This window comes from Ipomoea nil, unplaced genomic scaffold (assembly GCF_001879475.1).
Source record: "Ipomoea nil cultivar Tokyo-kokei standard unplaced genomic scaffold, Asagao_1.1 scaffold1936, whole genome shotgun sequence".
In the NCBI taxonomy this organism is placed as follows: Eukaryota; Viridiplantae; Streptophyta; class Magnoliopsida; order Solanales; family Convolvulaceae; genus Ipomoea; species Ipomoea nil.
Genome location: NW_017618364.1, coordinates 218,176 through 230,623, shown reverse-complemented (window position 1 = coordinate 230,623; position 12,448 = coordinate 218,176). Strand labels below are relative to the sequence as shown.

General features: G+C 35.0%; 2 protein-coding genes and 1 long non-coding RNA gene across 3 annotated transcripts; 1 reads left to right on the top strand and 2 right to left on the bottom strand.

Annotated features, from left to right (window-relative positions):
- Positions 1–590: 590 nt before the first annotated feature.
- Positions 591–4,094, bottom strand: LOC109146645 (putative late blight resistance protein homolog R1B-8). Its single transcript, XM_019294300.1, has 3 exons — positions 3,989–4,094; positions 3,056–3,495; positions 591–2,966 (listed from the first exon to the last, which is right to left on the bottom strand). The coding sequence occupies exons 2-3, from the start codon at positions 3,446–3,448 to the stop codon at positions 591–593; spliced, it is 2,769 nt and encodes a 922-aa protein (XP_019149845.1). The 5' UTR covers positions 3,449–3,495; positions 3,989–4,094.
- A 1,490-nt stretch (positions 4,095–5,584) lies between these two features.
- LOC109146760 lies at positions 5,585–6,247 on the bottom strand. The gene is made up of 2 exons (XR_002048504.1): positions 6,036–6,247; positions 5,585–5,950 (listed from the first exon to the last, which is right to left on the bottom strand). It is a non-coding gene; the product is annotated as an uncharacterized LOC109146760 (long non-coding RNA).
- Positions 6,248–9,042: 2,795 nt separating this feature from the next.
- LOC109146644 lies at positions 9,043–11,567 on the top strand. Its single transcript, XM_019294299.1, has 8 exons — positions 9,043–9,238; positions 9,342–9,438; positions 10,108–10,232; positions 10,306–10,390; positions 10,471–10,600; positions 10,687–10,971; positions 11,077–11,301; positions 11,385–11,567. The coding sequence occupies exons 1-8, from the start codon at positions 9,043–9,045 to the stop codon at positions 11,565–11,567; spliced, it is 1,326 nt and encodes a 441-aa protein (XP_019149844.1).
- Positions 11,568–12,448: the final 881 nt, after the last annotated feature.

The window sequence follows — 12,448 nt, the reverse complement described above, 5'->3', positions numbered from 1 at the left end:
TTATTTTTCAACAATAATGTTTTCTGGGGACTTGATCACTTATTCCATGGATCCTTAAAGACACAGAACATAAATGTCTCAAATGACACAAACACAAACATTATAATACTTGAAAGGTTGGTTCGAAGTCACTGAAGCACAAAGTACCAAACCAGAAGTGGAAGTTTCATGTCTTTCCTTAATGCAGAATATCATCTGTAACAGACTGACTGTGCTCATCAATTTGAAGAGAAACCATTCCAGAAATCCAGTTTTCAGAGCCTGATACAAGTACCCTGACAAAAATAAAGAAGAAAGGAATTACAGCAACCATCATTTGGGTGAAAGGGGATGTGATATGGAACAGAGAAGAGAAGAGATGAGCATAGATAATGGAGAAGTATCTATTTTACTTACACTTTCCTAGTCCTCCTAGTCCCAGAACAGGATTCAGTACGCAAACATTAGATTTGGCTTAATTTCTTCCTGATACTTCTTAACTGAGCAAGCGACAGAGCTGTTGCATTGATCAATTTCAATTACTTGTAGAGTAGTAATATCTTGGAAACCAGAAAATGGAGATGAGCATAGATAATGGAGAAGTATCTATTTTACTTACGCTTTCCTAGTCCCAGAACAGGATTTAGTATGCGAACATTTATCTTGTTTCCCAGTCCCTCCATGCCTTCCTGAATTTTCTTGACTGAGCGAGCAACAGAGCTGTTGCATTGATCAATTTCAATTACTTCTAGAGTAGTAATATCTTGGAAATCAGATGGCACCTCTTTAAGATGACTGCACTTTGCCACAACCAGTCGCTCAAGTCTGGGAAAACATTCAGCAGTGGCATTCCATCTCACAATCCAGGATTCGCATATTCTCAAGAACTTGAGTTTGCGGAAGTTCCCTTCCTCAACATCCCATTGATCACCATCAAATGATGAGAACAGTTCAAGAGACTCAAGACGGGGCAGCTTGGCAATTGCTGAAATGTAATGCCATGGCAGGCGAAACTTGTGGAGTGTCAATTCCTTGAGACTTGGTGGAAAGTCAAATGCGGAATGGATTGGTGCATTCAGATGGTCACTGGTGTGACATGCTTCCAGAGATTCAAGTTGATCAAGAAATCCCAACTTAGGGAATCTATAGCAATTGCCATACCATGATGTTGAAAATCTGCATCTAAGTTTTCGGAGATGAGGAAGCTTCCTCAACAGACGCTCATTCATGTGTGAGGTCAATAGGACCGGGAAGGAAAAGGTTTGGAGATTTAAAGGCTTTGGGGGTATACGGAAAGAATTTCTCATTTTGAGGCACCAATGACAATAGTGATCTATATGCAAATGTCTCAAACCCTTTAAATTCCAAATCATTAATGGTAAATGCAAATCTGCACTTGATTTCACCTTGAATGTTTCTAGATGGTGAAGACGCTCTAGAGATGGCTGTGGAACTGAACACCAACCTTTTAGACAAACAGCAAGGTACCTTAAAGAAAGGAGAAACTCCACCATGGGCAAAAATGATTTGCCCACAAATATGGACTCCAAGTCCAGTACTCTCACAAGTTTGAATGTGTTAGCTATCAAGAAATCAAGGGAAGGATCCATCGATGCAAAGAGGGAATGTGTGCCAAGGTTAGGATTATGTGATGAAAAGCACAAAAGCGTGACAAGACTAGGATTAAGTGACATAGCTGAATCAGGAGACAGATATTTATCAGTCCTTTTAAGCAAACAAAACCGATCATAAGTAGAAGTCAATTCCGACTGTGGACTGGTTTGTTCACTGTCTGTTTGCATCAAGAATTTATCTTTCTTGGCTTTTGTCAGACAAAAGCTACCTACCAGATCATGAATACGGCATGTTCTGACACTGCCATTGTATCCCCTGGTGGAAACCATTATTAGGTTACTACCAATTAGATGATTCAGGTATTCCTCTGCTTCATCCTCCGGTACCTTCTTTTCTATTTGTTTCACAAACCCTTCAGCCATCCACAACTGTATCAATTTGGACACAGGAATTTCATAGTCCTCTGGGAATGCCCCAAAGTAAAGAAGGCATGGCTTTAAATGCTCAGGTAAATGCTTGTAACTCAATGCTATTACATCCATGCTCCGAGATTCATCTCCCCTGATATGTGACCTTAAACTTTGAAGAAATTCATTCCACGAGAAGTATTTTTCTTCAATCTTCTTTTGAAGAATACCAGCTACCAAAACAACCACCAATGGTACTCCACCACATCTTTCTGCTATCTGTCTCCCAAATTCCTTTAACTCTGGAGGGCCAACATTCTCTTTAGATAGCTTTAACTGCAGTAAATCTTGGCTCTCTTCAGTAGTGAAAAAACGAAGAGGATGGTGATCAGCATCAGACCTGGCATATTTTCCAACTTCATAATCTCTACTTGTTAAGATGATTCTGCTTCCTTCTGCGCCCAAGGGAAAAGCTCTACTTAACTCATCCCATGCTTCTTTTCTCCAAACATCATCCAAGACAATGAGGTATCTTTGTCCTAGCAGTTTCTTGCGTAGCTTCTCAGCTATGTTGTCATCCCAGCTTTTACTGTCTTTGCATTTCTTATTTAGGCTTATGAGCAACGTTTCAACTATATCATTTAAGCTTTTGAATAATGTTTCCAGCATTTCTTTCCAACTGTCATTCTCATTTATGTTTTTGAACAACACCTCAGCTAGATCCTGTAGGCTTTTGAACAACTTCCGAACTTCATCATCTGTTCTCCTAATGTCTTTTTTGTCTACAATTTTGCTTTGGCTTATCGCACTTGTTATTTCTTCCCACATCTTAATGTCTTTGTGCCTTTCCACTCGGAATTTGGGAGACATTTCAGTGGCATCATCTCTGACATTATTGTCTTCAAAATTTACAATTAAGCTTTCATACAACGGCTTAGCAATATCATCCCAATTCTTGGTGTTTTCGCACTTCCCCATTATGCTTTCGTGCAGTGTACTAGATATCTTTTTCCAGCTGTTATCATCTTCGCTCATTTTTATTAAACTTTCATACAACACTTCAGTCGTATCATCCCTAATCTTGTGGCCTTTACACTTCCCCGTAGGGCCATGCGTAGGGCTTCAGCAGTATCAACCCAGCTTTGCTCATCTTTGCACTTTTTCATTAAAATTTCAAGCACCACTTTATCTGTATCATCCTCACTCATACCGTCTGCAACTTGACTAAAAACTTCATGGAATACGTGGTTCTTGTCATATTCTAGAGAGACACAGCACCATGCCCGAAAATGAAACCAATCAATAACAGGTTTATGGCAAAACACCTTTCTGGCCAGAGTTGTCTTGCCGAGCCCAGCCATACCAGTAATCGATACAACATCTAGCTCTTTTGGTCCTCTAATCAGCCGGCCTGTTATTTTTTCAGTTTCATCCTCAAATCCCACCACAATTTCATCAAAACCGGGAGACGTTGGGATGTCAGGCATTGTCCCAGTGAGTTCAAAACCCTCTCTTTAAATGAGCTTAGTTTCTCCTGTTACATCATGTATGATATTTGGCTATGATAAGAAGTATGAACCTTTAACCTCAAAAAGCATATGGCATACCTAACTATTACTCCTTGAAACCACGCCCCCCCTCCCCCCTCCCCCCCCCCCCCCCCCCCCCCCAAAAAAAAAAAAAAAAAAAAAAAAAAACAATGAACAATACTGATTGTTGAAAGGAAAATGACTATTTACACAACTTCTGAACAATGCGTATCTTGTACTATCCAGAGTAATATAAATTTAATCCAAAGTGGATAAAATAATGCCTCTTTTCTGCTATCTAATCACATCTTGCAACTTTTTGCTCTAATGCATAAATGTAGATGAAGAGTAGTTATATAACAGGAAACAAACAGTACAGTATTGTGTGGAACATCTAATGCAAAAATGAGTAATTTTATGTTCTATTGGGGACAATAGTTGAAGTAAATCCAAACAAACAACAGATAATAGTTGAAGAAATGGCAGGGAGGTTTAGACCTTGAGGTTGTTGAAAGCTTTCTGTCACTCATGGGTCGCCAATCAATATAAAGAATCATGACACTTATCACAATCGATTTCAACGAGCATAAATTTTGATGGCAAGTTATGTGTCCAAGTAGCATTTTCTTAATTCACCAATTATCATGGTAGCAAATGATCTTTAAGGGTGGGATTTGAGTATGCACCTTAAATTTGGTTCAGATATATAAATAATTATTTAAAGCTAACAGACTTCCTTTAAGCATTTTACTGTCAAAATCCTCAAGAAAAGAAGAGATTAAAGGAAATTCTAGAGCTTGCCAAAATCCCTTCTCTATAAAAGTCAAGAAAGAGTTGCTAACATTAAACACGCATTGTTTTCTGTTACTACAAGTTTAATTTCTATAGTTGGAGGCGTTTTGTTTACTATTTTCAAAGCTAAGAATAGAAATGAAAATTGATTTTGGATTTTTAACCTCTAAGGTTAAGAGTGGAAAAAGGAAGGGAAAAGGTTTATCATTTCCATAATTCCTTCCCTTTTCCTCAACTCTTCATTATTATTATGGGAGTTTCTTCAATGTTTTTTCCTAAAAAAAGTGAAAAATAAGGGCATTTTTATCACATTTCACTCTTTTCTTTCTTTTTCCAATCTAGTGGACATCACCATTGTATTTGACAATATTTAAATTATTCAACCTTGCAGAAGCAGATGAAAACACTAATTCATTGATTGGAACAACAAGCATAACAGATTTGAATCAAAAAACTTTGTGCAGAAGTTTGGAGACTAAAGGCTAGGGCTCACCTTAATCCCACAGCGGGCAGCCCCTCCTATATATACACGTTGATGCTGGTTTATTACTGCAAATTAAGACAAGGTAAATACATCCATTGGGCTTGATATATATACACCTAATACACGCACACACACACATATATATATAGAGAGAAAGAGAGCTTATATTTTCTTGAGAGTTGTGACAGACATACAGAGAGAGGGAGGGGGGAAGCATATGCAGAACAAAGGAGACTGCTTGGGTCTTTCAAATGGATGGGTTACTTGTTCAAAGAAAACAAACGAAAAGAAAGAGCCAATAAAACAAAGCTGGTGGCTATTAATATATGGAAATATGTAAAATATCACATATGCCACCCTTTGGGAAACTATTTATTTACATACTTTATTTCATAACTAACAAGGTTTTGTCTGGAGTGTGGACCTACTTCAGGTGCCAGCTGGAAACCAAGAGTTGACTATAATGAATTGGATCTGACCAATTCAGAAATACTATATTATGAGTTTGAGTGATTTTAATGACTGTAAGTCTGTAAATCTGTAATGGGATATATATATATATATATATATATATATATATATATATATATATATATATATATATATATATATATGTATGTATGTATGTATGTATGTATGTATGTATGTATGTATGTATGATCCAAACAGAAATCATAAACTCAAATTCCACTGTTAGAATATAAATAAAATTACATGATATATTAAAATAGAACTATCTGTATTAAAGTTTTAGTTAAAATTGAAATATCTTGCAATCAGAGTTTGTATGAGTTATTACATAATGTACACAGGAGAAATGGAATAAAAATAGCATTTCCAGTGAGCCTGATCACTGAATCCTTAATAAATACAAATACAAAAGTCTCAAATGACACAAACACAAGTACACAACATTAATATTATCACCTTGGAAAGGTCCAAAGTTAAGAACCACAAATGGAAGTTTCACTGTCTTTCCGTGATGCAGAACATCATCAGTAGTAGACAAACTGGGCATCTCAGCAAGCCAGGCCCATCCAGGTGAAAAAGAAGTGCAAAAAAATAAAAATAGAGAAGAGATGCAGATCAATGATGGTGAAGTGGCATTGATGTATATTATCACCTTGAATGCAGAATGGATTTGGTGAATTAAAGTCGCCACTTTTACATTTAGAAGTTGTACCCTATCAAAAATAACAAGTAAATAATCTCCATTAATCATGTGAATAGGTAAAAGAGAAGTAATGTTGAAGTGTTCAATTGACTTACATTTTTTTGGTTCAGAATCAGAATTCCAAACACGGACACTGGGCTGTTCATTTCCCATTTCCTTTTGCTCTTCCTGAATTTCCCTGACTGAACTGGCTAAAGGGCGGTTGCACCGGTTCACTTCTATTACATTTAGTGTATAAATTTCTCCGAAGCTCAAAGGTACCCCTTCAAGGTACCTGCAGTCCACCAAAACTAGTTGCTCAAGCCTAGGAAAGATCAGCAGTGGCCTTCCATCGTGCAAACCTGATGTTGCGTAATTTCAAGAATTTGAGTTCCAAGAATTTGTGATCTCCCACATTCCATTCTTCTCCCTCAAATGCTTGGTGTAGTTCAAGAGCCTCAAACGCATCAAGACAAAAAGGCAAGACCGAAAGGATCACACATATGTCATCAATCATTTCTAATATCACATTCATGTAATTCAAGTAAAAGAATTCAAATTCCCTTAAACAAAGTCTAAGTTCAAACCTTGTGAATATAATAACATCCTTTGAAAGAGATACTTAAATGGGACCAAACAATGCTCCACACCATATCAGTCTATCTAAATGGGACTGTAGGATACTAGAGGTCAAGGTAAAAACTGATTTCAAGCTCTTTCTATCGATACAACAATTATAACACTTAATCAACCAAAGTGACAAAACATCTATACACTCGAACTCAAAATTATTTTGGATGAAATTTAAAGTCGATCAGAAATGCCTCCATACATTAATCTAGACTAGAGTATATCTCATTGGCTCAAACTAATCTTACCTTATAATAAAACAAATGAATGGAGACTAATGAGTACAAAATAATTTAAAGAAAAAATAAGTTGGGAAGTAGTATAGAAAAGACTCACCTCAGTTCAACCTCTCGGAGATTTTGTAGCTTTCAATTGATGGTGATCTTAATTACCTGTTTGAAGAGAGAGTTTTATCATATCAATCATGGATTCATGGGGAAAAATGTGGTTAAAGCTAGCAACCAACGTGTTTGACACAAGTTTTATTAGAAGACAAGGATAGAAGAGCACCTGCAGATGAAGGAATGCTACTTCTCTCAACTCTAAATCACTTCAACAATGGAGAAACGCAGCCATTTCTCTCACTTCAGTAACAATCAGTTTATACTTTGGATTAAGACATACCGGAGTAAATATGCTCCGTTTATATAGGTATTGTCTCCCATGAGAAATTAAGAATTAGGGGAGTTTTTGATTGGAGGGAGAGAGTTAAGTGGGAAATGAATTACAAGTTCACGGAGGTGAATAATGTAAAACTAAAGTGGTAATTTAAATTTGGCTAAAGTGTCATCCTGCACAATGAACCATTCTTTATTATTCATGTGGCATCATGATCTTTAATAAGTGATAGTTAGAGCTATAAATCATAATTTTTTTTTTCATCTAAAGCTTTTTACAGGTTTCCTACAGGTTACAAGTAATAATATTCTTGAGATGAAATTTTTTATTAGTTTTTTTTGGTATTTTTCTTCTTTCGCCTTTGTAATATTTTTTTTTTCATATATTTTTCTTTTTTTCCTAAACGTATAGGTCTGCTTTGCGTTTTTTCGCTTCTCGTTTATCCGATCAAGCCTGCTCTGTATAGGTCTAATTGCGGAGTTTGGTATCGGAGAAACGAGAAGCGAAAAACGCAGAGCAGGCCTATACATTTAGGGAAAAAAAAATATGAAAAAAATTATAATACGAAGGCGAAAGAAGAAAAATACTAAAAAATACTAATAAAAAATTCAATGTCAGCAATATTATTACCTGTAACCTGTAAAAAGTTCTAGACGAAAAAAAAAATGATTTATGGCTCTAAATATCACTTATTAAAGATCATGGTGCGGCATAAATAATCAGGAATGGTTCATGGTGCAGGAGAAGAAGAAGGGCTCAAGGTAGATTTGTATATCCAACAAAAATATAGTGGATACAAAAAGGTTTGGTTCAAACATGAGCTATTTTTCACGTAGAAGAGAAGCCCAACGCAATAAATTATTTCTACATGTTAATTTACTATAAATTTAATGAATATAAGGAAGATTTAAAAAAACAAAAAAAAAACAAAAAAATTGATTATTAATAATTTAAATTAAAATTACAAAGCGTTATTTTATTATCTTCCTATATATTAAAGCCATAAGATTTCGGCCAATGAAATGGCTCCATTTTCCCGCTCAAACTATACTACGCCGTTTTGGTTTTCTCTCGGTATTAAACGCACAAAAAAAATGAATAGATAAAATCAATTGTGTTTGTCTTTTAATTGAAAGAATTGAAAGAATAAATCTATGATTAACAACCGTTTTTTAGAGTCCCAATTATCTGGGAAAGTGGTCAGACGCCATTCATATTAATGCGGCTGACAAATATTTAATTGGAACTCTAATAAACGAACAAATATTGAGAAATACAATACGATACAAATACAAATATCGTATTGAGAAATATAATACGATACAAATACAAATACATACAATTACGATCTATATATAATCTTTAAATTCATGTGTCGTTTGTTCTTCCAATGTGCAGTCTTAATTGGGAGGCATCCGAGAGATCATGGCTGATTTCAAACTTCTCACCAAGCCTGTATAAATACTTAGAGGTAACTTCATAATTGTCTACCATTTTTCTCTCCTTCAGTCTTACTGATTACTTCATCTTTCTTGGTTGCTTTCAAATTTTTGAATATCTGCAAATATCTGCAAATGGCTCCTGTTTATGTTCTAGGCAAAGACATCAAACTATCTACTTACAAAAAAGCTATCATGCTACGATTGATTCGTACCTATACGGTACCCGAAGGTCGCAACAGTTCGGCTAGCATCAAGAGTTAGGAATGTGTCTTTCTTGACACTGAGGTAAGTTCTCTTTCAATTTCAGCTGCAAAAAGAAATGTATAAGTTGTTAGTCAATATATATGTTCTTGGTTGATAGGGTACATACATTCATGGAAACATCCCTAAAGACTGCGTGGAAAAGTATTCTAAACTTTTAAAAGAAGGGAAGATGTATGTCATCAAAGATTTTGCAGTTATATCCCACTACTACCAATACAAAACTACTGATCACAACTACATGATCAGATTTAGTCATGAGACTATTGTTGAGAGACACAGGCGCAAGGGTTTTCCCTTACTAATGTTTCGGCTTAAGTCTTATACTGACTTAATGAGTGGCAATGTGTCTGAAAAGCATCTCATTGGTATGATATATTACTTCTTTTCTCTATATTATATATCCTATATCCTATATCCTATGTTTTCATTCTACTTTGTTCCATTTTAACTCTTCTATTCCCCTTTTAGATGTGATTGGTAGAGTGGTGGAGTACTATAGTCCAGAAGAGATTCTTATAGCTGGATTTCCTTCGAAATTGGTGGATTTTCTCATAGAAGATGGCCAGTAAGTATTCTTTCTCTTCTAAATTTATGTACATATATAAAACTGCAGTAATATTTTCATTTTTTTCCTAACTATAAACTGCTTATAGATAAAGGCAGATTTAACTAAATCTTAAAAAAGAAATTGAACATTTTAAGTACATACCAGGTCACTGTTTAATGCATTCAATTTTTCACTTTGATCAGTACTGTAGGTACTCCTGCAGTTAAAAGAAATATTCTATAAGAAAAATAGCATAAAGATTGTATGTATTCAAATCTGTGATTGTAGAAGAAAATCCTATAAGAAAATCTTACTAAAGTCAACTACTAGAAATCAAGTAATTCGACTCAAATATCTATTATACAAAAAATACTTATCTTTTTCAATTTCTTTCTATAATCCTTAATGTTGTTTTCAATCACATTGTAAGTCTTGTGCTATTTGAAAATCCAATCTGAAATCTAGTAGGACATATTCAAATTTATTAAAAGACTAGACTTTAACGTGTTAAATACATACCAGGCCACTGTTTAAAGCATCAATTATATCACCTTTAGGTGTAGGGTAGTTACACCTGCAGTAAATTAAATATTCTATAAGTAAAATAGCATTAAGCAATCAACTCAGTATAAATTTATTCAGTACAATATATTCTATCTACTTACAATCTGTTTATCTCACTTTTAGGGGCAATCGTCTTAAGTGTACTGTTTGGGATCAACATGTTGATACAGCCATGCATTATTTCAAGACCCACGTAGAAGGGCCTTTGATTGTTTTACTCCAATTCTGTCGAGCAAAGAAAGTCGATAGTAAGTGCATGATAACTTATTCATTAACATCTAATTCATTATTTTTTAACAAATTTCTGTTTCTAATGTGTAGATGAATTCAGAATTTCATCCTCCTACAATGCAACACAGTTATGGTTTAGTCACTCTTGCAGTGAATTTCAGGAATTTAAAGACAGGTAATTCCACATAATTTGTATTTTGAAGCAACTTTCCTAGATCAACATGTTCACTGTTTTTTTTTTTCTTTAATCTGCAGTTTGAAAGTTGATACCAGGCCACCTCTAAGTGTGCAAACTGTGTCTCACATTTCCTATGGAAATGCTGCAGAAAGTTCAAAATCTCCTATGATAGTAACTACTATCGAGGATCTGTATGAAAGAGCCGAGGTACAATGTAACTTAGTTTAATCTTAACATTCTATTTTGATCTTTTTAATCCTAATTTTTCAATTTTATTTAATTTGAACTAACAGGAAGGCTACTACTGGGTTCCTGGAAGGATTGTTGCTGTGGAGAGTACTACAAATTGGTATTACCATTCATGCAGGAGTGAGGGATGCTTTAGAAAATTGCACTTGAAGAGTGGGGCTCTACAATGCCTAACATGTGGCACAACATGGCAGGAGGGAAACCTAAGGTACAGGCTGATTGTGAGGGTAGGAGATATGACCACTGATGCTCCTTTTCTGTTGTGGGACAAGGAGTGCTGCGAAATTGTTGGAAAGACTGCATTTGATCTAAGGAGCAAATACTCTAAGGTATTTTTTAGACAACAAACAAAAAAAGATGACTATACAGTTTTGTTGAGTGTATTTTTTTTTTGATGAAAGTGTTTGTATTTAAACACTTTTATTTTTTTCCAGGATGGGTCTCCTCTCCCAACTGGTATGGAAGAGGTCCGTAATAAGGCTATGGTCTTCAAGATTTCTGCTAAGAATGATCACTTCAAGAATAAAGCAATAACTATACCTGTGGTTGCAATAGCACATGATTCAGACTTAGTGGATCATTACTGCCCTTGTTTAAGTGATTATCAAGATCAGCTATCAAGGATGCTAAATGAAGATGATCAAGATGCAGAGTCTGATGTAAGTATTTAAGTAATGGTCACTTGATTGAATAAACTAGATACTTAATGGTCTAACTAATTGTTGGTTCTTATTTATAACAGGAATCTGAATCGGGTGATGAGGCAAGCAGTCCCAATCCTACTCAGGCTAAGAAGCAAAAGCTGGATGAACAAGAAGAGCCACTGGAGCCAGTGTCATCAAAGAGGAACTTACTTGATCAATTTTCATCCAGTAGAGATGCAAAGAAAACAAAGACTGTTTTGGTTAAACAGGAGAAAAGTTAATGTTCTGTTCTGTGATTAAATGATGGACAAAGATGATTGAATATTGGTGATTTGGGTGGACATTGTTTTTGTAAGCGGGATTTTGATAATATGTACTCCTAAGTACATATTATGTGTGATTGGTGATGGTTTGCCATAGACATTAGGCACTTTGTTGCAGTGCTTTCTTATGATACTGTTAAAAATGATTTTTGTATGCTTTATACTATGGTTTGTCTATTTTCCTAACTCATTGCAGGTATGCCATAGACATTAGGCACTTTGTATAAGTGCTTTCTTATGATACTCTTATAAATGATTTTTGTATGCTTTATACTATGGTTTGTCTATTTTCCTAAGTCATTGCAGGTATGAACAGGCAGAGATAAGGTAGCATGCACAAGAAACAGAATGATAAAGAAGGCTAATGGCAGTGGATTTAAATAATGTACTTATCTTTTAGGGATAGTAATTCTCATGTTGTGGTCCTTGAACTTTCAGTCCACCTGAAATAAAGGAATTTGTACTTATATCAGTTCCAAAAGTGTACTGTGTCATTTGTGTTTGTCTTTTAATTGAATGAATAATAAAGCTATGATTACCATTTGGTACCTTAGACACATATTTTACTTCAATATCACCTGTTGAGCTTCAAAATCTTTTCAGGACATTATACAATAGTCAAAGGCCTATAAAGGCAAATCCAATTCAAACCCAATTCAATATCACCTGTTGAGCTTCAAAATCTTTGTAACATTACTACATTAGTTACAAAGTCCGCCAACATTTAAAGTTTAACCAACCCAATAATATCATACAAAACAGTTAGAATATCAAATTTAAATGTCTATAAAGGCAAATCCAATTCAAACCCAATTCTTTTTCCTACATCTCAAAGTCAA

Coding starts and splice junctions, on each gene's coding strand:
- LOC109146645 (XM_019294300.1), bottom strand. CDS start 3,448: ATGCCTGACATCCCAACGTCTCCCGGTTTTGATGAAATTGTGGTGGGA. Junction 2,967..3,055: donor GCATGGCCCTACGGGGAAGT/GTAAAGGCCACA, acceptor AGCTGGAAAAAG/ATATCTAGTACACTGCACGA.
- LOC109146644 (XM_019294299.1), top strand. CDS start 9,043: ATGTATGTCATCAAAGATTTTGCAGTTATATCCCACTACTACCAATAC. Junction 9,439..10,107: donor TTTCTCATAGAAGATGGCCA/GTAAGTATTCTT, acceptor TCTCACTTTTAG/GGGCAATCGTCTTAAGTGTA. Junction 10,391..10,470: donor TTTCAGGAATTTAAAGACAG/GTAATTCCACAT, acceptor TTTAATCTGCAG/TTTGAAAGTTGATACCAGGC.